This window comes from Alexandromys fortis, unplaced genomic scaffold (assembly GCF_014885135.2).
Source record: "Alexandromys fortis isolate MF-2015 unplaced genomic scaffold, M_Fortis_MF-2015_v1.1 scaffold_151, whole genome shotgun sequence".
NCBI lineage: Eukaryota > Metazoa > Chordata > Mammalia > Rodentia > Cricetidae > Alexandromys > Alexandromys fortis.
In genome coordinates this window covers 3615836-3640831 of record NW_026068043.1, presented here as the reverse complement: position 1 = coordinate 3640831, position 24996 = coordinate 3615836, and the positions used below count along the sequence as shown (strand labels likewise).

The 24996-nt window shown below is 46.9% G+C and overlaps 1 protein-coding gene across 1 annotated transcript in view; it reads right to left on the bottom strand.

The window, feature by feature from the left end:
- Galnt17 (polypeptide N-acetylgalactosaminyltransferase 17) overlaps nt 1-22561 on the bottom strand; it is a 419016-nt gene extending 396455 nt beyond the window's left edge. The window contains exon 1 of the mRNA XM_050166139.1: nt 22314-22561. Within this exon, the coding sequence (XP_050022096.1) occupies nt 22314-22551 (238 nt within the window). The 5' untranslated portion in view covers nt 22552-22561. The remainder of the gene's footprint in view (nt 1-22313) is intronic.
- Nucleotides 22562-24996: the final 2435 nt, after the last annotated feature.

Here is a 24996-nt window from a genome sequence, read left to right as displayed (position 1 = left end):
TGTCTCGAAAAACCAAAAGAAAAAAAAAAAAAAACAACCCACTAGAAGTCGTGATTTACATTCCTCGTAAATACGAGGATCTTTGTTCCATAGCAGCCTTGGGGAAACTGACCACATTTACAGATGCAGTTATTGACACTGGGAACAATGTCTGCCTGGGAATCAAACTCTCGGGCACACAGGCTGTTTCTCATGAGAAAACATCTTCCATATCTAGAAGGATATCTTCCAAGATCACAGTGGCTGCCCCCAAACTGCAGGCACATAAAAAGCTAGGTGTGGTGTTATATGTTTGCACCCTTAGTGTTGGGAGATGGAGACAGGATTCCAGGCAGCCCAGCATACTGGGCAAGTTCCAGGTCCTGTGTCTGACTCTGTCAAAAATGACATGGAGAGCAGTGAAGGGGAATGCTCAAGGTTTACCTCTGACCTCCACACACACATGCATGCACACACGCACATAGACATACACACCCGTGATAGTCAATCACAACAGTCTGGTGAAGCACAGTTCTGGGTGTATCCGTGAAGAAGTTCCCAGAAATCATAGATCATAAGGGCTCTGAGATAATCAATGGATTCATCTCTGGATGGACTTATTATATGACAGTATGATTGGGATGGAGTTAAAGAGAGAAGATAGGTTCAGTTGGAGAAAGTAGGTCACAGGAGTCATATCCTTAAGGCTACATCCTACCCAGGCCTGGTCCTGTATCCTCCTCCTATGCTTGCCGTCTGCCAAGAAGTGAGGACCAGGCTCTGCCACATCTTCCTACCATGACGTTCTGCTCCAGTACACAGGACCAAACCACCATGGACTGAACCCTCTGAGGCAGAGCTAAAACTAATCCCTTCTGCATCTGTTTCCTGTCCATCACACTGTGAAGAAACACTTCTGCCCCGCCCTCTGGCTACCATGATGTTCTGCCAAGGTATGTGGAGCCAGGTGACCATGGACTGAACTCTCAAAATAGATACCTCCCTGTGAGAGGTGCTCATGTATTTTTGTCCAAGTGATACAAAAGAAGATAGTCCAGTCTCCAAAGGAACTCTTACCTTATAGGGTTCAAGTGCCATTTATCTGAAATACTTGGGATTGGAAGCACATAACATTTTCGAATATTTGACTGGAATATACTAGGCAAGGGGCTGAGGAGATGACTCAGGAGGTAACATGCTTGTACAGCTGTCATGAGGACCTGAATTCTGTCCCCATAATGTATGTTTTCAAACTCAGGTATGATGGCATGTACTTGTAATCCCAGCTATGAGGAGGCAGAGAAGGGAGGTTCTCTGGGACTCACAAGAGCCAACAGACCCAACATCATGAGCCCCAGACCAGGGAGAGATCCTATCTCAAAAGAACACTAAGGTGAATGGTATCCAAGGAATGATGGCCAAGGTTGCACACTGACTTCCAAATGAAAACATAACTGTATATGGGCACTCAGTCACGTACTTTCACCTGTGTGTGTGTGTGTGTGTGTGTATATACAAACACAAATGAATGTACCACTTGAATATGTGTAACCCAGACTCCAGAATCTGGCATGTCAATCACCCAGAAAGTATCAGATTTGAGTGCTTATCACATTTTGTGTTTTCAGATTTTAGATGCCCAAACCTGTACTGGTAAATTTTGAATCTCAAGGCTGAGGGAGCTGGGGATTGGAAGTTCTTTCAAAAGTTCCCCACGTAAACAGGAAAGTCAGTCAAGCATGAGAAGCAATAGCTTGTTACATCCCCTGCACTCCAGTATGTGCACACACATACACACGCACACACACACGCACATGCCCACGCATGTGCTCACTCAAACAGAATAAGAATTAAACAAGAGATGCTGTCATTCTGGAAAAAGTGATTTGTTTCTTCTGCAAGGAGACCATAATTTAACCAGTTCACTGCATCATCAGAATAAAAAAGAAGACTGAGGTATATTTTATTTAACCCCAGAGAAGAAAATCTACTGTGTGTTTAGAGTGTAGTCACATCTAAAAGCAGCAAATGGGCCACTATTTGCACACTTGTCTATTTGCACACACACACACAACATAGGGTAATTTCCTCAGTCATTCTCTACCGTGTTTCTTGCGACAGGATCTCTCACTGAACTCAGAGATCACCAATAGGCTACACTGCCTGCCCAGTAAACTCCAAGCATGGGCCTGACTCTCCCAACCTCTCCAGCAGCAGGATCACAGGTACACAGCACCACACTCAGCTTGTCCATGAGTACTGGGGATCCACACTCAGGGTTTCATGACTTTATTGACTAAACCTCTTCCACAGTGCTGTAGGATAATGTTCTTGTTCCCTGTAAAGATTTGCCACTCAAATTGATTTAATAAAATGCTGATTGGCCAGTAGCCAGGTAGGAAGTAAAGGCAGGGCAACCAGACTAAGAGAATTATAGAAAGAGGAAAGGCTCATTCTGCAGGCACCACCCAGACTCAAAGGAAGCAAAATAAGAATGCTGCACTGAAAAAAGGTACCAAGCCACATGGCTAAACATAGACAAGAATTATGAGTTAATTTAAGCTGTAAGAGCTAGTTAATAATAAGCCTGAGCAAATTAAAACTAATTAATTATATAAAAACAGTTTATAATTAATATAAGCTCTGTGTGTTTCTTTGGGACTGAGCGGCTGTGGGACCAGGTGGAACAGAAACATCTGTTTACACCACAGCCCTCAGAGACAGGTCTTTATGTCACATAGGAATGAGAGTGGAACAACAAGAAAAAAAATCAAGGACAAGATGTAAGTCCCAAGACCTGGTCTCTGGCCTCTGTCTTTGAAGGCCCCATCCCAGTGCCCACCAAGCTTTGACTCCTCCCCGGAGGAGTGTCAAGACTGCCCACCAAAATCTTGACCACTCCCCCAGTCTATTTAAACTGCTTCCCTTATGGTCTCTTTCCTCTCCTCTAGGTGGTGGTCACATTTGCTGCTTCCCAGTTTCCTCTAGGGGCCACCCAAGAACACAGGAATCCCATTAAATCTGGATATTTTTAAATTTGGCTTGTTGTGATTTGGCTTGATTGGGATTTTTGCATCAGCAGAGAGCTCGTGTTAGGAAAATTCCTAACACAAGATACCCACTAAAGGTCTGTTACCACTTACCTCTTCCAGCTGAACACTCACTACCTAGCCTCCTTCCTGAAGTTTCCACAACCTCTCAAAACACTATCACCCTCTGGGAACCAAGTTTTCAACACATGATTCTGAGGGAGACCCTTCAGGTTCAAACTGTAACAGCAACCAAAGTGATGTCCATTGGGATGAAATCATCGAGAGACAGCCCCATCCTCCTATCTGTATCCAGTAGTGTTCCACAGTTGTCCAGGCCAACTGCCAGAGACTTGGCTGCAAGACATCTGAAATTCTTGGCTGGCCTTACTTCCCCGGTAGTGATCAGGTTTTTTGCCCACAGTCCAGTGATGGCAGGTGAATCCAAGACTTGCCAGAGAAACTCATTACCCATTTTTATGTCCATATAAAGCCTTTAGCACAGTGACTGGTACATTAGACAAGTGCCCAATAAGTGTTCTCTGTGGTTACCTTTATGACTGCTAGTGTTGCTGTAAGTGCCTTCATTATCAGCCGTCAGCTATTTCTTATGTTTTAAAGAGGGAAAAATTCCCCTTATTAAACACAAGGATACTACCCTCTTGCACCAGTGATTTGTTGCTGTGTAAAAAGTTAGCAGCTCAGCCGGGCGGTGGTGGCACACGCCTTTAATCCCAGCACTCGGGAGGCGGAGACAGGCGGATCTCTGTGAGTTCGAGGCCAGCCTGGTCTACAAGAGCTAGTGCCAGGACAGGCTCCAAAGCTACAGAGAAACCCTGTCTCGAAAAACAAAACAAAACAAAAAACAAACAAAAAAAGTTAGCAGCTCAAAACAAGAGCCACATTTATTTTGCTCATAAATTTGCCATTGGGTCTAGACTTGGGAGTGGGGACATCTGGTGTCTAGATTAGATCACTTGGTATCAGTTGGAAGAGTCTGGGGATTCTGGGAGTCAAAGTGATAGGAAGAGTAGCTATCTTGTGTGTCTGGTGAGTGGGCAAACACTAACAGGTTAGGTCTTTGGAGACCCCCATCTCTTTCCAGGCAGACTTCCAACATGGCTTTCCCAGAGAGCTTCCAGGCCAGAGGTTCTATTAGTCTTTGTGAGGCAGCCTCAGAAATCATGAGACAGTCTTTCACTGAATTCTGTTCACTAGAAGTAAGACACTAAGGCCAGAACATAGGCAACTAGAAGGGGACTAAATGTCACCTTCCAATCAGAAGAATGTCAAAGAATGTATAGATAATGTTTCGAAAACCAGGGGAAAAAATCACTTCCTGTTCCTTTAGATCTACTTCCTAAAGATGCAGATCTGGAAGCTGAGAACTGACTCGATGGGTAAGAGAATTTGCTGTTTGATCTTATAAAAGATATGTCCCCAGCACCTAAATTAGGTTTTTCACAATCACCTGTAACTCCACCTTCAAGGAATCTGATGCCCTCTTCTGGCCTCGGTGGCGCGCACACACACACACACACACATACAGAGAGAGACAGAGAGAGAGACAGACAGACAGACAGACAGACGGACAGAGACAGAGAGAGACAGAGACAGAGAGACAGAGAGAGAAATACTTTAAAGATGTAGATATGACCAGCTCTAATCATCATTTACACTGAAATGTACTTACTTATCAGTAAATACATCTTACACATTTATTTAGTGAATGTATGTGTACATGCAGGTATATATCCATTTAAGTATGCATATGTATGCAAGTGCATGTAGATACATTCGTGGGGGAGGTCAGAGGTCAACCCTAGATATTATTCTTCTGGAACCATCCACCTTGCTTTTTAAGACAGGGTCTTTCATTGGTCTGGAGCTCACCTATTAGGTCAGGGTGACTGGCTAGTATGCCCCAGGAAGTCTCCTGTATCCACTTCCTCAGTTGGAATTGCAAGCATCTGCTACCACATCTGACATTTTCACCTGGGTTCTAGGGACCAGAATCAAGTCCCGTGCTTATATAACAAACACTTTCCCAACTGAGTCATCAGCCGGGCATAATTCTATCTTTCTGATTCCAGAAAATTTCAGAACATGAACACATTTCTCCATTATCTAGATTTTTAAAGGGGACAAAACTGAGCTGTGTAGGACTACTGGTTTTGTTCCTTGGTGGCCATAATTATCACCATCACAACATCAATAACGCTATTCTACAATCTTCTACATAAAGCTACTTTTAAAGATATTTTACAAACTTCACTTTGCAGAGATTTTGTTGCATTTGTAGGGACAATGGTTGCTCCCCAGATGGATAAACTTAGACTCACCAAGGCCACCTGAATGTGTTAGCTGATTTTATTTTGTTGTAAACGAACACCTGACCAAAGCAACTTACAGAAGGGAGGGTTATTGTGGCTCACATGTTGAAGACACTGTCTACCAAGGCAGGAAAAACCAGAGCAACAGCAGGAAACAGCTGATCACCTGTATCCAGTCGGTGATGGATGCTGGAGCACCAGACAAAGACGGATGCTGGTGCTCAGCTCACTTTCTTTCTTTTTCTTTTTTATTCCGTCAAGGATCCTAGCCTATAGGATGGTGATGCCCACATTTGGGATGAATCTTCCTTCCTCAGCTAAACCTCCCTAGAAATGATCTCACAGACATACTAAGAGGTGCGTGCATCTCCCAGGTCATTCTACAACTAGTCAAGTTGACAGTGAGGATTAACTATTACTGTGAATTACCCAAACCCAAAGTTTTGCCTTGGCGTTCTGAAAAACCCAAATGGAAGTTTGAGATTCTTGCATAGTCTCCATCTAGAATGTGTCCCAGATGCCCATGTGTTGGGGGCTTAATAAGCAGACTACAGCACCATTAGGAGGTGGTCAAACCATTAAGAAACAGGACCCAATGGGTGAAAGTGGGGTCACTGGGAGTGCCCCTGAAAGAGAGATTGGATTCCTAGACCTTCTCCTTCACCTTTTTCCTTTCTCTTTAGGCCATCCATAATCAACTTTCTCAGCCGCATATGTCCTCTATGATGTTCCTGCTTGCTAAAGGCTCCCAAACAGTGGGCCAACCAGCCATGGACTAAAATAAATCTTTCCTCTTTTTATGTTGCTGGCCTCAATTATTTTATCACAGCAATGCAAAGCTGACTAATACAGATTATATCTAACTTCAGGACCCCTTCATAGCCCATTGCACAAAATGCCCTGGACTTTAGGTGGTTTTGGTAGGAGCTATATAGGTTTAGGTCACTTCTCTGACCCTTGACTGGAATTCAGTGTTATAAAATTTTCAAGAGAGAGACACTTCTGAAAAAGTTAACTTCCACTTTAATGAAAACATGAGCTGTGAATGCTATATCCTTTCTTATGTTGCGGGGAGGAGACCAAACAGATTAATGTCTCCCATGACCCCCAAAGAGAAGCAGGAATGAATAATGGTGCTTCAGGATGGGGAGACCATGAGACATGGACTAGCTTTAGTTTTTCAAGATCAGATATGGATGAGGAAGATGAGAATAAAAAAGTTAAAGAAGCCAGATATGTACAGTGCCTCCCAGCATTGGGGGGGGGGGTGATACAGAAGGATTCAGAGTTCAAGGCCAGCCTGAGTATATCTAATTTTATTTGTTACTGTGATGAAATACCCTGGCCAAAGTAATAATAATAATAACAACAACAACAACTTAGTGGGGGAAAGGATTTGTTTCAGCTCACAGGCCCAGGTTACTGCTCAGTGGCGTAGAGAAGGCAATGTGGCAAGAACCCGAAGCCACTGGCTATATCACACTCAGAGTCAAGAGCAGCGAGAAATGAATGCATGCATCCGGGCTCCCTCACTTGCTTGCACTCAGGTCGACTTCTTGACTCTGATGAAGTCTAGGACCCTCTGCCTAGGCAATGGTGCTACCTACAATGGACTGGGTCTTCCTACATGAACTGACTTAGATTAAAACAATCCCCCCACAGGCATTTCGATAAATTAGTCCAATGTAGACAATCCCCTATTGAGATTCTCTTCCCAAGTGAGTCTAGGTTGCATGAAGTTAACTGCACTGGCTAGTTTCATGTTGACTTAGCAGAACCGTAGTCATTGTGAGCAGTGACCCTCAACTGATAAAATGCCTCCACCAGATTAGCCTGTGGAAACCTGTGGTACATTCTCTTAACTAATGATTGATGTGGGAAAAGCACGGCCCATTTGTAAGTGGTACCACTCCTGGGCAAAGGGTCCTGGGGTATATAAAAAAGCAGACGGAACAAGTTAATAAGTAGCCTTCCTCCATGGTTGGTAACTATGTCCCGTCTTCATTTTTTTTTTCCTAGGTTCCTGCCCTGACTTCCCTCAGTAATGGACAGTTACCAGAAAGTGTTATATTCCAGAAATGGAAATAAAACCCTTTCCTCCCCAACTTACTTTCGGTCATGGTGTTTTACTGCAGCAATAGAAACTCTAAGATATTGACTTTTAAAGCTAGCCATTATACTAAGCCACAAAGTTCAAGGCCAGCCTCAGCTAGAGTGAATTCAAGGCTAGCCAAGGAGTGTAGAATCTTGCCTTAAAAAATAAAAAAGAGCTTAATTTAAACCACCCACTACAACCACTGCTCAGCTTTTGTTCTCACATCAAATTGCTTAAGGAGAATAAACAACGCCCAAGTGTTTTTACATCTCCCTGAATATTCACCTTTAGCTAATGAAGGCAAAGAAATTATTCCTGAGGTTTGTATACTTTCAGAGTCCTCTCTGCCCCTTTATTCAAAAACTCCTGGAATCAGTTCAACCGCAGAAAGATGAGTAGGCAGGAAAACACAAACAAACAAAAAAAAATGAAGAAAAGGAGTGGATTTTAGAGAAACTTGGCAAATTAATAAAGTTTTTAACCTCATTAAAGAGCTCTTAAATATTATTCCCTGAACTCCGTTTTTATCTCTGAATGGATTTCGGTAATTGCTCGAAAGGCAATTGGGCAACTTTGGCACAAACTTAAATGTCTGCATGATTTAGGATGCAGAGACTGCAGCGGCCAGGGCTTCTTGTTTCTTTTTGTTTGTTTGTTTGTTTTTCATTGCTAATGCTTAAACTCGCCTTTCTGCCTTGCTTCATCTTGGAAAATGCCAGTTTCTATCAGCCATAATAAAGACAATACATATGTCATTTAGCTGTTATAAATGCAAACAGCCGGTCTCTATCTCAGTACTTTTTGTCACAGCTCCATGAGGAACGTAAGTAGGAGTGATCATGCCCCTGCCATCACTCTGTAAACAGGATGCTGGGATGCCAAGAAGAAACCTGCTTTCTTAAAGCCAACAACAGATTGAATACAGAAGTTGGCTTTCAGATAGGTGACTTTTAGGGCTGGAGAGATGGCTTCCTTTTTCAAAGCACTGATGCTCTTATAAAGGACCCAAGTTCAGTTCCCAGCACCCATGTTAGGCAGCTCACAACCAACTGCAACACCAGCATCTGGGGCTCCAATGTGCTCTTTTTAGACTACATAGGCAGCTACATGTACAGGAACATACCCACACACAGATACACATACAAAGTTCACAATAATAGCAACGATAAAAATTAAATTAAAAAGGAAACAAGTGACTCTCATTCCAGCCACTTTCTACCACCCCACTTTTCGTCTTTGCGCAATTCATTCTTTGCTGATCATACTGAAAACAGAGACTGAGCCCAGGGGAGAAAGCTCACTCAGTAAAGCGCTTCTCCCGCAAGGATGAGGACCTGAGTTCAATCCTCAGAATCTAGACTTCAAAAACCAAACCTGGGTACAGCTGGCACACATTTGTACTCTCAGCGAAGAGGAAGCAGAGCTCATCAGAATCCCAAATCCCGAGACTAACCACCCAGCTAGCTTGGCCTGTTTTCACAAGCAACAGGTCAGGGAGAGAGTCTAGATGTCAGAACAAGACCCTGTAGTAGAAATTCAGACTTGAGCCTGGCAACCCCAACAGATGGATACACCATCGACCTTGATGATTCCACTGGACGAATGTGCAATCAGCTATCCAAGTACTAAGGCTATGGAAGGGGGGTGGGGTGGCAGCCGCCATAGAACAAGGCTTGCCAGAGGCCTGCGGAGCATTGCCCAAACAGGAGAAATTAACAATGAGCCTGTGTCAGCAATCCCACTCTGTTGTGCTAATTTCCTTGCAATATAAGCAAAGCCTTTTAATTAACTTAATATCAATTTCACTTTTCTCACATTTTATTCTAATTATGGGCTGGATTTAAAGCTCACACGGCATAATTTAGAGCCCTAAAATTAACAGCTTTACAACTTTACACTTGGGTGACTGCTAAGCCTGAGCATCATCCTGCCACAGGCTGCCGAGGGTTTTGCAGTCTTACCTCCCTCCTGGCCACTTCTCCTCTGCAGCCCCAGGGCCAGCTGCCACCTGCCGAAGAAATACTTCTTTCACACCTCAGGCTCAGTGCGTGCCCTGCAGCGGCGGGTGATGCAGACTGGAGCTACTGGTGGGAGTCTCCAGACAACTTACTTAAATCTCCTGAGGTCCAGCTTCCTTGCGTATGAGTCAGGACATAATGAGATAAGTAGGTTTGGCGGAGGAAATGCATCAGATGTTGTGGTCGAAACAAGAAAAGTTCCCTGTGGGTTCCTGTGTTGAACACTTGGTTTTCAGTAGGTGGCGCTGTTTTTTTTGGGGGGGGGTGTTATGTAACCTTCAGGAGGCGGTGCCTTGCTGGAGGAAGTACGTCACTGGGGTGGGCTTGGAGGCTTTACAGCCTGGCGTGACTTCTCTCCCTCTCTCTATGTATGGATTCTGACTGCCAGGGTGGTGTCAGGCTTCTGCTGCCGTGAATTCCCACCGTAAGGGTCTTTATCCCTCTGGAACCGTAAGCCAAAAGAAGCCCTTTTGGTCCCTGAGTTGTTTCTCATCAAGGCGTTTGTCACAGCAACCAGAACAAAACTAGAGCAGATCTCAATAAAAACTTGTGGAGTTGGATATGGTGTTTGCATACCTGCAGTACCAGCCCTTGATGGGCTGAGGCAGGAGGATTGTAAATGAGTTCCCCAATGACACACAGATGAACAAGACGTATTCTCTTACAAAGTATTCAGCAGGCATGTCAATAACCGTCTACAATTCAAGGGCTAAAAGCTGACCCTGCAAAACACCATGAGAATCCAGATGAATGAATAATTTATATTTGTGAGAGTGTGTGTGTGTGTGTGTGTGTGTGTGTGTGTGTGTGTGTGTTGTATTTGTAAACCCAGCACTGGAGCCACCGAGACAGGAGGATGGACCCCTGAAGCTCACTGGCCAGCCAGCCAGCCTACCCTAGTAGGTAAATTTCCTGCCAGCAAGAATCCCTATCTTAGAAGACTAGGCACTGATCAGCACCTGGGGGACCACAGCTAAGGAGGACCCCTAACCTCCACAGGCAAATGCATACATATGTACTCACATACATATATGCATGCCCCACAAACAAAGGAATAAAAAAGAAAGAGAATAGACTTAAAACCCAAGTCTTCTGATTCCTTTGTACCGGGGAGGAACACCAGGAGAGGCTCACATGAGCACACACCCTGTACCTAAACAGCCCCAGGACACTCTAAAGTAAGTGCTAACCATACCATTAGGCCTGCTCTTTGAGGCTAGGGTGGAGGATCCTCTTGAACTCCAGTACATGCTCACTGTTGGCATGTTCCATAGTGACTTAAGGATGTGGCCACCCATCATCATGACAGAGCACTGCTACTCACGCATGGCGAAGCTGGGGCTCTGCAGTTAGGAAGGTTGTTATTAAAAGGGACAACTCTACCCGTGATGAAGGTGACTATCATTTACATGTCACCATCATCCACAGATGGATGGAAGAGATTGCTATGGGACAGGAAGGTCTATCCATCGGGATCTTGCATTTATTCGAAGTGTTAGGGCAGGGCAGGAAAGAGGAGGGGGAGAGAGGAAAAGGGAATCAAAGATAACAGAGGTTCAAATTATCTTTTTTGATTCTTCTTTTAATTTTGAGAGAAGGAGCTAGAGAAATGGCTTGGTGGTTAAAAGTATTTGCTGCTCTTGCAGAGAACCCCAGTTTGATTCCCACTGAGTATAAGAGTTCAAGCATCCAGGCTGGGGAGACCGTTCAGCCACTAGAGTGCTTGTTGAGGCCCTGACTTTGATCTGCAGAACCTGTGTAAAGAGGCAGATGCGGCAGTGTACATCTCTAACCCAGAACTGGGAGGTGGAGACAAGAAGCTTCCTGAGGTTCACTGGCCAGCCATTCTAGCTGTATCAGTGAGCCCCAGGTTCCAGGAGAGACCCTATCACAAAAACTAAACTACAAGTCCAGAGACATACCTTCTATAGCAACACAAGAGACAGAAACAGAGGTGCCCAGAAGATCACAGGTCGGCTACCAAATAACAAATGAGACCCAACCTCAACAAGGTTCAAGATGAGAACCCAACTTTCCAAAGTTACCCTTTGACCTACACACGTACTCTGGGGCATGCATATGCCTGGATGTACATACAAATAGGCCTTATCTTTCAAGGTAGAAATCAATTGAGGAAGACATTCAAAGTCAATCTCTGACCTCTATACCCATGCATACATATGACCCTGCACCTGCACACATGCATATGGGGTGGGAGTATATGTGTACACATGTTGAGAGGACTCCTGGTAGTCAGAAGAAGGTACCCTTGGAGCTGTAGTTACAGGTGTTTGTGATCCATTCCAGGAGATTGTGGGATCTGAATTCTTCTCCTCAAGATTAAGTAGCAAGCACTCTTAACTGCTGAGCCACCTCTCCAACCCATCACATCCACTCTTAGTCTAACATTCTTTAAGGAGCTGGTTAAAATTACAGACAGACTGAAAGTGACCCAACTAGCAAAGCTCTCGTCTTGCAATCACGATCACTGGTTTCATGCCCAGAACTAATATAAAAGTCTAGGTATATGGTACATACGTATAATCCCAGCACTGGGGTGCTACTGGCCAGCCAGCCTAACCTAATCTATAGGCTCTAGACAATTGATAGACATTGTCTAAAAGTAAAGGTGAACAGGAGTTAGAGGAATGACAGCCAAGGTTGACTTTAGCCTATGTGTGCGCGTGCGCGCGCGCACACACACACACACACACACACACACACACACACACCTGTGTATACATATGCAGCTGGACACACATGCAGTTATACACACATGAACATGTATGTGAACATACATTCACATGCACACACTGATGTTTCTAAGTACCATGCAAAGTCCAGGTAGGCATTGTCTACTCGTCTCCCTGTTTCTGGCATGTAGTCCACACCTAGTGGCAAGGACATGTAAACTCAACCAGGTGAGAGGCCAGCATCCATTGTAAGGGAGACTTGACATACAACAAGGCATCCCAGATCTCCTAGGGATCACCTGAAACTACAGATCATATCAACCCAGATGAGAATTTCCTCTCCATGTGTTGATTTATTTCCACTATGTATTATAGTAATATAAAGCTAATAACTCCAATACTGTATACTCTGTTACAATACAAACAAACAAAGTCCTGGACTGGACAGGTGACTTAGAGGGTAAAGCACTTTCCGTGCAAGTTTGAGGACCTGATTTCACACCCTATAAACCTACCCAAAGCCAGGCACTGTAGTATATCTCTATAATCTCAATGCTTCTATGGCAAAAGAGAAGGTGGACGCAGGAGAATTCCCAGGAGCTCTCAGGTCAGCTAGCCTGACATATTCAACAAGAGACCTTGTCTTAAAGAGGGTAGAAAGTGACACCCGACACCTGACGTTGTCCTCTGACCTCCATGTGAACACCTTCAATCACACACACACACACTCACACACACATACTCATACACACTCTCGCTCACACACACACACACACACACACACAGTATACCTATAATTAAACTCAACTAATAAATGAAGCAGAGCAATAGTTTAATAATGGTAACTAGTAATAAAAGAGTCAATTACAAACAATAGACCGTAATCATAATAAAAGTTATGTGAGCAGCTCCAACTCCCTCAACCACTCTCTCTCTCTCTCTCTCTTTCTCTCTCTCTCTCTCTCTCTCTCCCCCCCTTCTCCCCTCTTTCTTTTTCTCAAAAGATCTTATTATACTACTGATTGCCAATGGCCTCTAGTAATTAAAACTGCAGACAATGAAACCTTGGCTAAGGGGGTAGGCTGCTGTAATAGGCTGCCATTCCTTCTCCTGGGCCTCAAAAGTGCTGCTGTTGTAAGGCGAGGAGTGGGGTGATGAGAGGAGGAAGAAAAATGAAATAAAGGACAGCTCCAGGCAAACACATGAAAAAGAAAAGGGATCACAAATTAGTCTAGGAGGTTTGTGCAAGCCACAGCCCAACACAAAATCAGCAACCTCCTTAAAACACTATGAGATTGATTTTGCAATATCTCTGTGTCACAAAATTCTCATATGTGAATTTTATGGATGCTATCATGTCACCATATCAAAGACAGGACATAGAAGAGCCCGTCAAGATGATACCCAGCTATAACCCAGGAGCAGGGAGGCTGAGAAGGGAGGATCATATGTGTGAGTTCTGTCTAGACTACATAAGACCTGGTCTCAAAAAATAACAACAAAATATTAGTCCATGGAGTTCAAGAAAATTAGAGTGAAAAGAGCCCCTTCTTACTCCTCTGGGATCAGACAACCAGGGTCACACTCTGCTATTAAACAGCTCCTGCTGTTGTTGGCTTGCTCAGAAGTACTTACTGAGTAGCTGCTGTGGCCCAAGATGCCTACCAACATCAGGAATATGATGGGGAATCATCCCACGGGTGCCTTTAAGCCAGTTGACATTGCCACAGTTGCTGCTAGCATGGGTATTCATGTGTATATCTGTGCATGCATGCCCAAAAATGTCAGCCTGTGTGAGCAGTGTGCACAGATATGTAGGTGCACATGCTTATGTTTGTAAATGTGTGTATGTATATGTTGATGCCAGAGGCTAACTTTGGGGGCTCTTCCTCAGGCCTCATCCACCAGGCTTTCTGAGACAAGGTCTCTCACCGAGCCTGGAGCTATAATTACACTAGGCTAGCCAGATTGTGAAGCCCAGGGTCTCCCTGTCACAATCTCCCCAGCATTGAGATTGCAAGTGCATGCCACCACACCCAGCTTCTTTTTTCAATGTGGCGTCTGAGGATTTGAATCCAGGTCCTCATGCTTGAAGAACATCAAGCAGGGCACCAACTGGACTACCACCCCAGCCCCCTATACCCTCTGTTTTTATTCTCAATTCATCCTGACATACCATGACCCCACTTTAGAGTGAAAAAGTGGAGCCACTGACCTAAAATCACAGCATTCATAACCTGACAGCTCTGGAAATGAAACCGGCCCTGTCTGACACTCTTCCACAACCTTTCTTCTGCAGGCGTCTTAAAGACTCGCAGGTTGTCTGATCTCAGCTGTCTCGGGGACTCAGGCCTCCCATGCCTGTGCTCCTTTTTCTCCTTGTCATTCTTCACGCTCACGGCTAAGCCTTCTCCCTTTTTAATAAGTAGTGTCCCAGTGTGGCAGCAAGCACAGGTCTGGGGTGGTTGGATCTCTTCAATGATGGTGATGATGATGATGGTGATGATGATGGTGATGATGGTGATGATGATGGTGATGATGGCAGTGATGATGATGATGGCGATGGTGATGGCGATGACAGCATTGACTACGATGACGACACTAATGCTGGCTTCTTCCTCTGCTGCCCCCGAACTGGGCAGGAGGCAGCTGCTCCCCACTGACAGGGTGTCCGACACTCACACTGCTAAGACCTGTCTGCACATCCATGCTGTCCAAGAATAGAGTTCTCCCTTTCTCCAGGAGGAGCTAGCTCCACCCAGATGCCAAGGAGAAAGGAAAAGCGCCTGGCTCCACCCTCCCACCGCACCCCCTCACCCCAACCCACCCCCAGCCTCCATGGATCAAACCTTCTAGAACACTGGCCAACCTTGCATCCAGGCCCTGCTGAATGTCTAGACTGCGCATAGAGAAGGCATGCAAACTTGACTTCACACTAGTCTCCTCTACAGTGACTGGGGTTGGGTTTTTGTTTGTTTGTTTTTTGCTTTGTTTGTTGATTTAAAGATTAATTTTTATTTTTATGTATGTGTATGTTTCTGTGTGTGCAGGTGCCCTCAGAAACCAGAAGAGGTCGCTAGATCCCCCAAGGCAGCCATTTTCAACCTATTAGTCCCCAATCCTTTGAGGGTGTGTGTGGAGGGATCAAAGGGTCCTTTCACAGGGATTGCATATCTGATATCCTGCATACCAGATATTTACATAACAACTCATAACAGTAGCAAAATTACAGCTATGAAATAGTAATGAGAATAATTTTATGACGGGGGGATCACTACAACATGAGGGGCTGTATTAAAGGGCCACACGCAGTATTAGGAAGGTTGAAAACCACTGCTCTAGAGCTGGGGGGAGGGGTGACTGTGAGTCACCTACCATGGTGGAAGTAGAACTTAAGTCCTCTGCAAAAGCAGTCAGTGCTCTTAACTACTGAGCCACCAACCCAGTGGTTGAGGCTTTTAAAGGTGTATTTATTACTCTGGTTTTATTTGTATGACTGTTTTGGCTGCATGGAGGTATATGCATGCCTGGTACCTATGGAGGTCAGAGGAGGGTGCAGGATCCCCTGGAATGGAAGTGGCTCCTGGGGGCCAACCCCTAGTCCTTTATAAGAACAGCAAGTGCTCTTCCCACTGATCTCCCTGCCCGGCAGTCATGCAGTGGTTGGGTTTAATACAAACATTGTCTTCTCCTTTAGTCCTCTCCGCAAGGACATGCAGGTACCACTTAGTATCCAAGGTCTACGTAAGGATACCATTATCCAGGTAGGAAAGGGAAACAATGCTGGGTTGGGCTCTGCCACTCACCAAAGAACAGCCTTGGCCTGGGAACATCTCTGCTAGTCGAGTGCTTGCCTAGCATATGCAAAGCCTTAGATTCTATCCCAATATTAAAAAAAAAAAAAAAAAATCAGAACCTGGTCATCGTGATGCATACCTGCCACCCCAGCACCGCAGAAGTGAAGGCAGGAGGATCAGGAGTCGCAGGTCACCCTCAGCTATACAGGGGGTTTGAGGCCAGCCTGGGCTGCCCGCAATCCTGCTTTTTCTGGCTCTAACCTGCAGTCAAGAGAGAGCAGATTTTCCTCTGTGCCCACTGTGCCAACTCACTCTCCCTGCCTGGAGAATTTTGGCGCATAGCCCTTGGGTTATCTGGGAATGTTTTAGTTTTTGGTTTTTTTTTTTTGTGCTTTTTTATTTTTATTTTTTTTTAATTTTCCCTCTTCTTCTTTGCAGTTTTAGACTTTGGCTCCGTCCACTCGTGTGGCTTAGAGGCAGGGGCAGGGGAGGTAATTTTGACTTCTCTCTATTTCCGCGAGGATTTTTCAATTTCTCCAAGCAACCCGGCTTCTATTCAATATCCTTCTGAAATCTAAATTTGGAAACTAACTCAAAATCAATTGCATTTCCTCTTACGACACAGCTGCCCAGGGCTGACAGAGAACAGGGCCGGAGCTCGGGTGTTCCCACTTCCAGTTCACCGTGCTGGGGATTTTAAGCGGGGAGCAAGGCTGGCATGGGTCCCTCCTCCTCTCCCCTCCACTCATCGCAATGGTCCTGTTTGAAGGGGGAAAGACATATTCCCAATCCTCCACTCTGCCCGCATCGCGGTGGATCACACCAGCTAAATCTAACAATATCTCTATTTCTCACCTTTCTCATCTCTAAAATGAGAAAAATAAATAAGTTCCTTAGAAGGTGACGGAAAAGGTGACAGGAAACCAAACATCATGTACCTCGTGACCGGGGAATTCCAACAGCAACCATGAAATCCGTGTCTATGTCTATAAGAACCACCGGGCAACGGCTTTAAAGGATTTTAAGAGAGTTTTGCTTTCTTCTGTATGATTCTTAAAAGATTTTTCCAGATGTTCTACATATTGATTTTTATGCTACAGAAAAGAATATTAAAACTATATTCATAATATAAAGTCATACACCCAAATATACTGATACCGGCTAGTGTCTAACCTGGTCTAGTGTCTAACCTGGTACACCACCTGACTTCCAAGCTCCTTGAAGAAGCTGGTTCCTTTAATTCTGGAAGGAAAAAAACTAGACCAACTTCAAGACAGTACAGGCAAGATGGGGTAGGCAGATAGCGAGGGCAAGGCAGGGAGGGCAATCTGGTGAGGGTAAGACAGGGGAGACAAGACAGAGAGGAACGATGGTTTAGACAAGATGATGGGACCAACATGGTAGAGGCAATGTGTTGGAAGCAAGAAAGCATTGGCCAGACGGCAGAGCCAAGATGGTGGAAGCAAGACGGGAACAGGCAAATGGGCATAGGCAAGAGAATTGAGGCAATATGACAAAGACAAGACAGCTTTCTTACACTCAGTCTTCCAAGTTAAGTCCTTCCCAACCCCTCCTTTCGCCACACCACCCATCCCAGCCTTTGCAATCTGGAGGTTATTTTCTCTGTGGCTATCATTTCCTTTGTAAAACTCAGCTTCCATCCGGCTATCAATAAACCTCAACTGCCCACCATATATGCAACGCACAGATGGTAAGAGACAGGGTGGGATGCAGAAGTCTAAAATAGGGCCCCAGTCCTTTAAAAAAAAAAAAGCCTTGAGTCATTTCTGGACTCCAAAGTTAAACCCACTGAGGCATCAGAGCTCGGGCTAAGACTGCAAAATGACCATCACTAAAACCTTGAACAGCTCAGTGCAACAGGATGGTTGCCCACATAACGTTTGACAACCCTCAGCCACAAGAGCCAAGCCTGAAAGCATGGACAGAATTGAGGACTGTGCAGAGAAATCCATATAACCAGCTCCTCTCAAAGACTGAGTTGCAATGTGTAGGCTACTGAGCCTAAGGTCAATGACAGGTGTCTCAGCAAAGAGCCAGAGGTGACACCAATTATGAGCATAAAGATGGTGAACCTCAGAGAAAACAGCCTGGGCAGACCTGTGATCCCGCCACTGAGAAGGTGGAGGCAGGAGGATCAGGAGTTCAAAGTCATCCTTGGCTACTTAAGGGAGCTTCAGGCTAGTCTGCACTACATGGATCCAGCCTCAAGGCACAAGCTCAAACAAGCAAAAACAATCCAGCAAACCAAAGCCCAGAGGTTGGTGGAATCTCCAAGAATTTCTCCTGCTAGACCCCAGAGGCCACAGGAAGGCTTTAAGTAACCCGAATGATTTTTTTGTTTGTTTATTTGTATGTCTCTTGTTGCTCTGGAGATCAAACTCAGGACCTTGCACACACTAGGCAAGCATTTTGCCACTGAACTATATCCCTAGACCAGCTCCGAGCAACTTTAAAAATGCCAGCTTCATATGGCACTAAGAAGTTGGCTATGCGATACTGTGTGCCCAGTGTCTCGCTCTAGTTGAGGAATAAAGAACCCTGATTCTTTATTCACTTGTCAGTGGCAATGGGTCAGGTGCACAGCCTGAGCCCCAATGAAGCCCTGGTCACAGTTCTCTGTATACCAGGAAGAGTCCTACCTCCCCGCTCCCCCAGCCTCCTGGTACAGCAGGCAGCCTGGTATAATCAATGGAATAAGTCAATCCTCCAAACAAGAACAAAGACTGGTGCCCCTGACGGCAGGGTAGAGATGGGGAGGGTTTTCTCCACATCACAACCTTTCCTTGCTCTAGCCCTCCAGGTTGCATGCCCCTACAAATCACACACAGGGTCCTGGACGACAGATCTGCCAAGTCCCAGTTTGAAGTCATAGCTTGTCCAGGAAAGCTCTCAACTGGACGTCACTGAGCCAGCTTCCAGCCTTCCTCTTCTAGCTCCCCCACTCAACCAGTCAATTTTTTTCCTACCTTCCTACCCATCCCACTCCCTGCCCGGGGAGTTTCACCAACCTTTCATGTTGAGACAGATTCATGTAGACCAGGCTGGCCTCCATAGGCAGCCAAGGATGGTCTTGAAGTCTTAATCCTCCTTTCTCCTCCCTAGGGCTGAGCTTAGAAGTTTGTGCCACCATTCCTGGTTGAGGCAGTGTTAGGGATAGAATTTAGGGCCTCTTGCAAGCTAGGCAAAGGCTCCACCAACTGAGCTACACCTGCATTTCCCTAGCATGGGTATTCTCTGCAAAGCAAAAGGTTCAGAGAAAGAAGCCAGACCCAGAGCCCCTTGGAAGCAAATCTTGGCTTCTTGCAAGTCCCACCCTGCCAGCTGACTTTGCAATCTCAATGTGCCGTCTGCCTTTGCTAGGTTTGGTATAGGCAGAGGTGTGTCTGATGGAGAGAGTGAGACATTCATTACAGGCAAAGTCTCCGACCCTACTCCCTGCCTTTTGAAAAGGAGCCCCTAGGACATGGAGCCCTGAATTCTGCATACACATAGATCCTGCAAGGGATTTTAATAAGTAATGTCCAGGCAGGAGAGTGGAACGGCAGCTAAGAGCCTCTGCCTTCAGGCAACAAGTTCCAGAGTCATGTTAAAGCCCTAATAGTCACTGGGTGGCTGCCAGCAAATCTCAAAGGGACAAAGAAGGGCAGGTGCCTGCAGGGTCGTTGCAAATGCTAAGGAGGTCATGCATGTCTGCTACCTAAAAACACACCCCAGAGTGGTCCGAGAAAATGACTCCATTGGGTAAAGTGCTTGCTGCACAAGACTTGCTAGCATCTGCCTATAATCCTAGCGCTGGGGAGGCTCAGAAAAGATAGTCACAGCGGCTTGCCGGTCAGTCTAGCCAGAATGGCAGGCTCCCGGTTCAGTGAGAGACTGTGTCTCAAAGAACAAGGCAGAGAAGTGACTCTCAGCTTCTACATGTATGCATGTACACATGCATTCCCACCACAATAAATAAATGAACACGTTAATTAATAAACAAGTATAGTACCACACAGAACTTTTATAATTGCCATTAAGAGGTGTGGCCATAATGTATCTTATGTCACTAATGGAAACTCTTACTAAGATGACCTGCTACAGACTAATGTGTTCCTGAATATAGCTTGAGAGAGCAAGCTCTGGCTCTTTTCGGGGTGTCTTATGAATGTGCTTCTGTGGGTATTTATGCAGAAAAATAATTTCAGCCTCCCAGCTCTCCTCATCTAGCCAGGCTGGCCCTACACTTCTGGTCCTCCTACCCCATCTCCTGAGTGCTGAGAGCATGCTCTTCTGGTTGCTCTGGAAATGAACTGAGGGGTTTAATCTTGTTCTGTTCATTTTGTCTTGAGGTCTTGGGAGAAGAGCTTCAACACAGCCTTGGTGGGCTGTCCCAATGGTCTGGTCTCATGACCTGCCTGTGAGAGGTGTAATTAGGACCACAACTTCACACTACAGGTGCAAGTTCAGAGCCCCCTGGGAACTAATGATATGATGCTAAGGGGACTATAACATCTTTTCATGATTGCAGGAGGCTGCCCCCACATCCCTCTCATCAAAAGGCAAGAAGAAAGCTGTCTCCCCCAGTCCTCGGCCACTTGTCCTGAGGCTGGCCTGACACTCTCACCAGTGGAGACAGGTAAAGTCTGGTCCCCAACCCAAGTTTACACAGGTTATATGTAAACTTCACAGATCCGTGTAGTTCATTTATCAAAAAAAAAAAAAACTGTTATACTTTAAAACTCAGAGCCAGCCCGGGAGATGGCTTAGTGGGTAAAGGTAATCAAGCCTGAGGACCTAAGACCATCCAGGAACCCCGTGGTAGATGAAGAGAGTTGACTCTCCTAAGTGTTTTTTCTGACCTCTATATGTGGTCTGTGGTATGTATTCACCATCCCAAAATACATAACACACACACACACACTTTTAAATTCAAAGTAGGAGGCTGTAGATAGAAACATGCACTTTGGGACCAGGAAGATGGCTCAGTTGGTAAAACACTTGCCTTGCAAGCATGAGGAGCTCTGAGTTCTGTCCCCAAAGCCAACATTTTTTTAAAAGCTGGGCATGGTAGCATGTCCTTATAATCCCAGGGCCAGAGGTAGAAACAGCTGGATCCCTGGGCATGCTGACAGACCAGCCTCACTCTGCAAGTACCAGGTCAGTGAGAGACCCTGTGTCAAAATATCCAAGGTGAATGTTTCTGAGGAATGAAATTCCAGGTTGACCCCTGCCCTATATGTGCATGCGCATGCACACACACACACACACACACACACACACACACACACACCTGCACACAGACCACAGATACATGAAAAGAAATCTCTGCCTTGTAGCCAAGAACAAGGGCTCTGTGGTCAACCAGCCTCTCAAATACTACTTACTGACATCAGTACACAGGCAATGTGGTTAACTTCCCCCAGTCTGGTTTGCTGGGTTCTCCTGTGAGGGAGGGGCTGGAACCTCCCTGGACTAACGGTAATGTCCTACCACCGAACGCGCGGAGCTTGTAATGTCTCTCTAGTACACAGCCAAGAATTATTATCAGTCATTATAACAGCTGGCAGTTCCTGGCCATGGAAACATGCATAAGGTTGGGAAGGAAAGAAAGGGCTAGACATGTGTACAGGCTCAGTCTTCTTTATACTAGACAGACGATGTGACACGTGAAGACAGCAAGTGCACAGGGACCATGAGTCCCTTGGACCACATGGAAACAGCGATGGGCTCCACTGACCCGGCCCTTTTACGGTAACTCCTGTAGAATATTTTAGATGGGACGGGTTCTGGAGAATGCTACAAGCCTAGATACCTTGCCTCCTTGTTTGTCTGAACTTTGTGAATGAACATCTGCTTCCCAGACTCACCCAGAACTTGATCCTCGGTTGCTGCTTGGTTCAGAATCTCACCCTGCACCCAGGCAGAGGGAAAGGGAAGAGTCTGCCTCCTTAGTGATGCATCCAACCTAAAGGGAAATACTGTACCCATTCAAGCCTCCACTTCGCAAGCCATGACACCCACTTCGCTACCAGCTCCATCAAACACCATGCACTGACAGCTATTTCCTTCCTAGATGTCCCTAGCCTGCAGTCCATCCTGTCTAAGCTAGAGTCAAGTCACAGGCAGAGACGGAGTCAACTATAGTGACATGTTTCTAGCGTAAGACCAAACTTCCAGCTTGAGTGCATTATGGGAAAGAAGCAGGTAGTGGTTTCTACAATAGTCCCAGACACTGAACCGGAATGGAAGCGAGAAATCAGACTCATTCAGATGTCATCTTAGAGTAGACAGAGCACAGAGAGCCAGGGAGATCACCCTGTGCCCCCGCACGCACAGCGACCCACGGGCGTCAGCGCACGTCCTTACCATTAAGCTGCCGGTAGACGATGTCCTCCAGCAGCGACAGGCGCTTCAGGACCGCATCCTGGATGGGGCTGGCGCTGTGCGCACTGAGGTTAGCCACCTCTGCGCGAGGCCGGATCTCATGGAAGGCGTCTCCGCTGCGCACCGCGATAGGCCGGCACTTAGCCAAGAAGATCACAAAGCCGGCCACCGCTATCAAGTTCAACACCAACAACACTTTGACTCTCCTCAGTGAAGCCATCAAACAACACGGCTGGTCCTTTCCCTGGACCCACGCCTCTACCAGCCTCACCTGCGAGGCGCAGGGCAGTCTAAGACCGTGCAGACCCTTCACACCTGACAATGGCCAGGAGTGGGTTAGGGGAATCCCAGTTGTTGCCGGCTACAAAACGCCGATGCTCAGGCGACAGAGACCACTGGGAAGACACAGCTGCTGGGGACCAAGCGTGATCACTCTTATGGAAAGCCTCTGGTTTGCAAAAGTGTCCCTGAAATATCTGCTTCGTCCACAGCACGCAGTCACTTCTAAGAGGCAGCAAAAGATAAAGGTCCCGGGGTCTCTCCCCGCTGCACCCAGAACAAGTCGTCTTTGGACTTTGGACCTCCGGAGACGTGGACCTTCAGGAACAACCCGAAGGTAGTCGGAATGCTCCCGAGACGTGGCGGGAGTGGCGCGCAGGTGCCTGGCTCCAGCTCTGCGCCCGCCGGCGGAAGAGCGCGCCACTATTGGAGTTGCACTGCCGACACTCCCGCAGGCGCCCGTCGCGGGGCTAGGACAGCGTTCTTCAGCAGAGGACCTGCTCCTCCGGGCGGGTGTCTTTGTTCAGCTCACCGGCCCTCTCCATCACTCCGGGAGGAGGAAAAGCCCGCTCCCGTTGCCCGCATCCTCCAGGCTCCGCAGTCACGCTCAAATCTCAATGACTCTCTCAAAGTGGGGGGGGGGGGGGGGGGAGCAGGAAAGGGGCGGGAGCAGGAACCCAGTGCTGCGTCCTCTCCGCCCCCACCCCGCCCGCAAAACTCACCAGTGCGCACAGCGCCACGGGTTACCGAACACGTTCCAAGTCCCCACACGAGCCTCCGGGCCTGCCGGACACACTGGCCTGTCTCAGGAGGTGGCGCGTCGCGAGGCTGGCCGGAAGGAAGAGTCGGACCTCCAAAGTCACACCAGTTTTCTACACGCTTCTCTAAACGTCGCGGGGGAGGGATGCGCGCTGGTGCCTCCGCCGCCTGTCACCACGGCCGGTGCCGCTCGTCCCAAGCCCTCAGGGGAACCAAGATCCGAGTGTCCCAATCACTGGACGCAATGACACCGCTGCTGCGGCACTGAGAGTACACACTGTCTCCCAGGGGGATGGTGGGATAGACCGGAGCAGCTGGGGAGACAGGAGGGGATGCTCAGGTGGTGACGGAAGGCGGGGCGCGGTCCCGAGGGGAGCGGCTGCGGCGCCGACTCCTCCTCCGCGGTCCCTTGGTCACCCTCTTCCCCGAGAGACAGTCGCCACCGCCGCTGCCACCCGCAGGCTGCGGAGCGCACAGCCAAGGGAAGCTGGCCCGCTCTTGCGCGCGCACCCGGAAAGGGTGGGGGCGTCAGGAGAGAGTGGGTAGCGCGCGGGACCCGGGAGCAGTCAAGTCATGTTGGCTGCTAAGGGCTGCGAGGGACCCTTGGGGTTCTCAGCGCTCTCTAAGCGGGCTGGTTTGTTCCATCCCGGCAGACGAGGAAGACGTTCCTTTCTCTTGGCTAAGCTGCTCTGCTTAGCTTGGCCCGGAATGGCTAGAGGGAAAATCTGGCCTGGAGACTCGGATTCCGCTACTTTCGGAGCCAGGCCTTGTGTCCTTCTTGCTAGGGCCCTGAGAGACTTCTGACCATCCGAGTTGCTGCTTCTGTGCTCACCCACACTTCAGTAAACATCTTATTAGTAACACACGGATTTATGGCCCTAATGGGTCTCCACAACCTCCTTCTTTTCCGGAGACCCAGGAGTGCCAAAGACTGGAATCCAAACCTGCCCTCTGATTCTTTAATTTGTTAGGCCAAAGAAAGAAACCAGGCTACCAACAGACAGCTGAGTGAATTGAGGGGCTTTCCCTTCAGTCTTCCTATCCCATGAAAGTTTATTGTCGCTCCTTGGTTAGTTTTGTTTGGTTGGTTTTGGGTTTAGGCTTCTAATTGGGGCAGGGTGAGGGAGAGTGGGTGGATTTGGGGTTTGGGGTTGGGATGTAGTTCTGTTGTTGAACTGAAGTTGAGTGCTTGCTGAGACCTCAGCTGGATCCCCAGTTCTTCACAATCCAGTCTTGCTGGTGGCAAACCTATAAGCCCAGCATTTAGAGGATCAGGAACTAGAGATCCTCACTGCTGCAAAGTAAGTTCCAGATTCGCTTGGGTTCCTTGTAAAGGGGAGAGGGGGTATTTTTTTTCTTTGTTTGTTTGGACTTTGTTGGGACTTTGCTGTTTCTTTGATTATTCAGTCTCCCTTAGCCTGGGCTGGTCCCTAACTCCTGATTCTTGACACTCTTGACCTCCCGTCCCAAGTACTGGGATAACAGTCACAGTCACCAAGCCGGGGCCCTCCATTTCAGCAGAGAATTTTTTGTTTCTTTGCAGGGGATGTTTTCTGCTGCCATTGCTTGTTATGTTAAACAACAGCAGCAAGCACCTTTACAGTTTTTCATACTGGGGAAAAAAAGG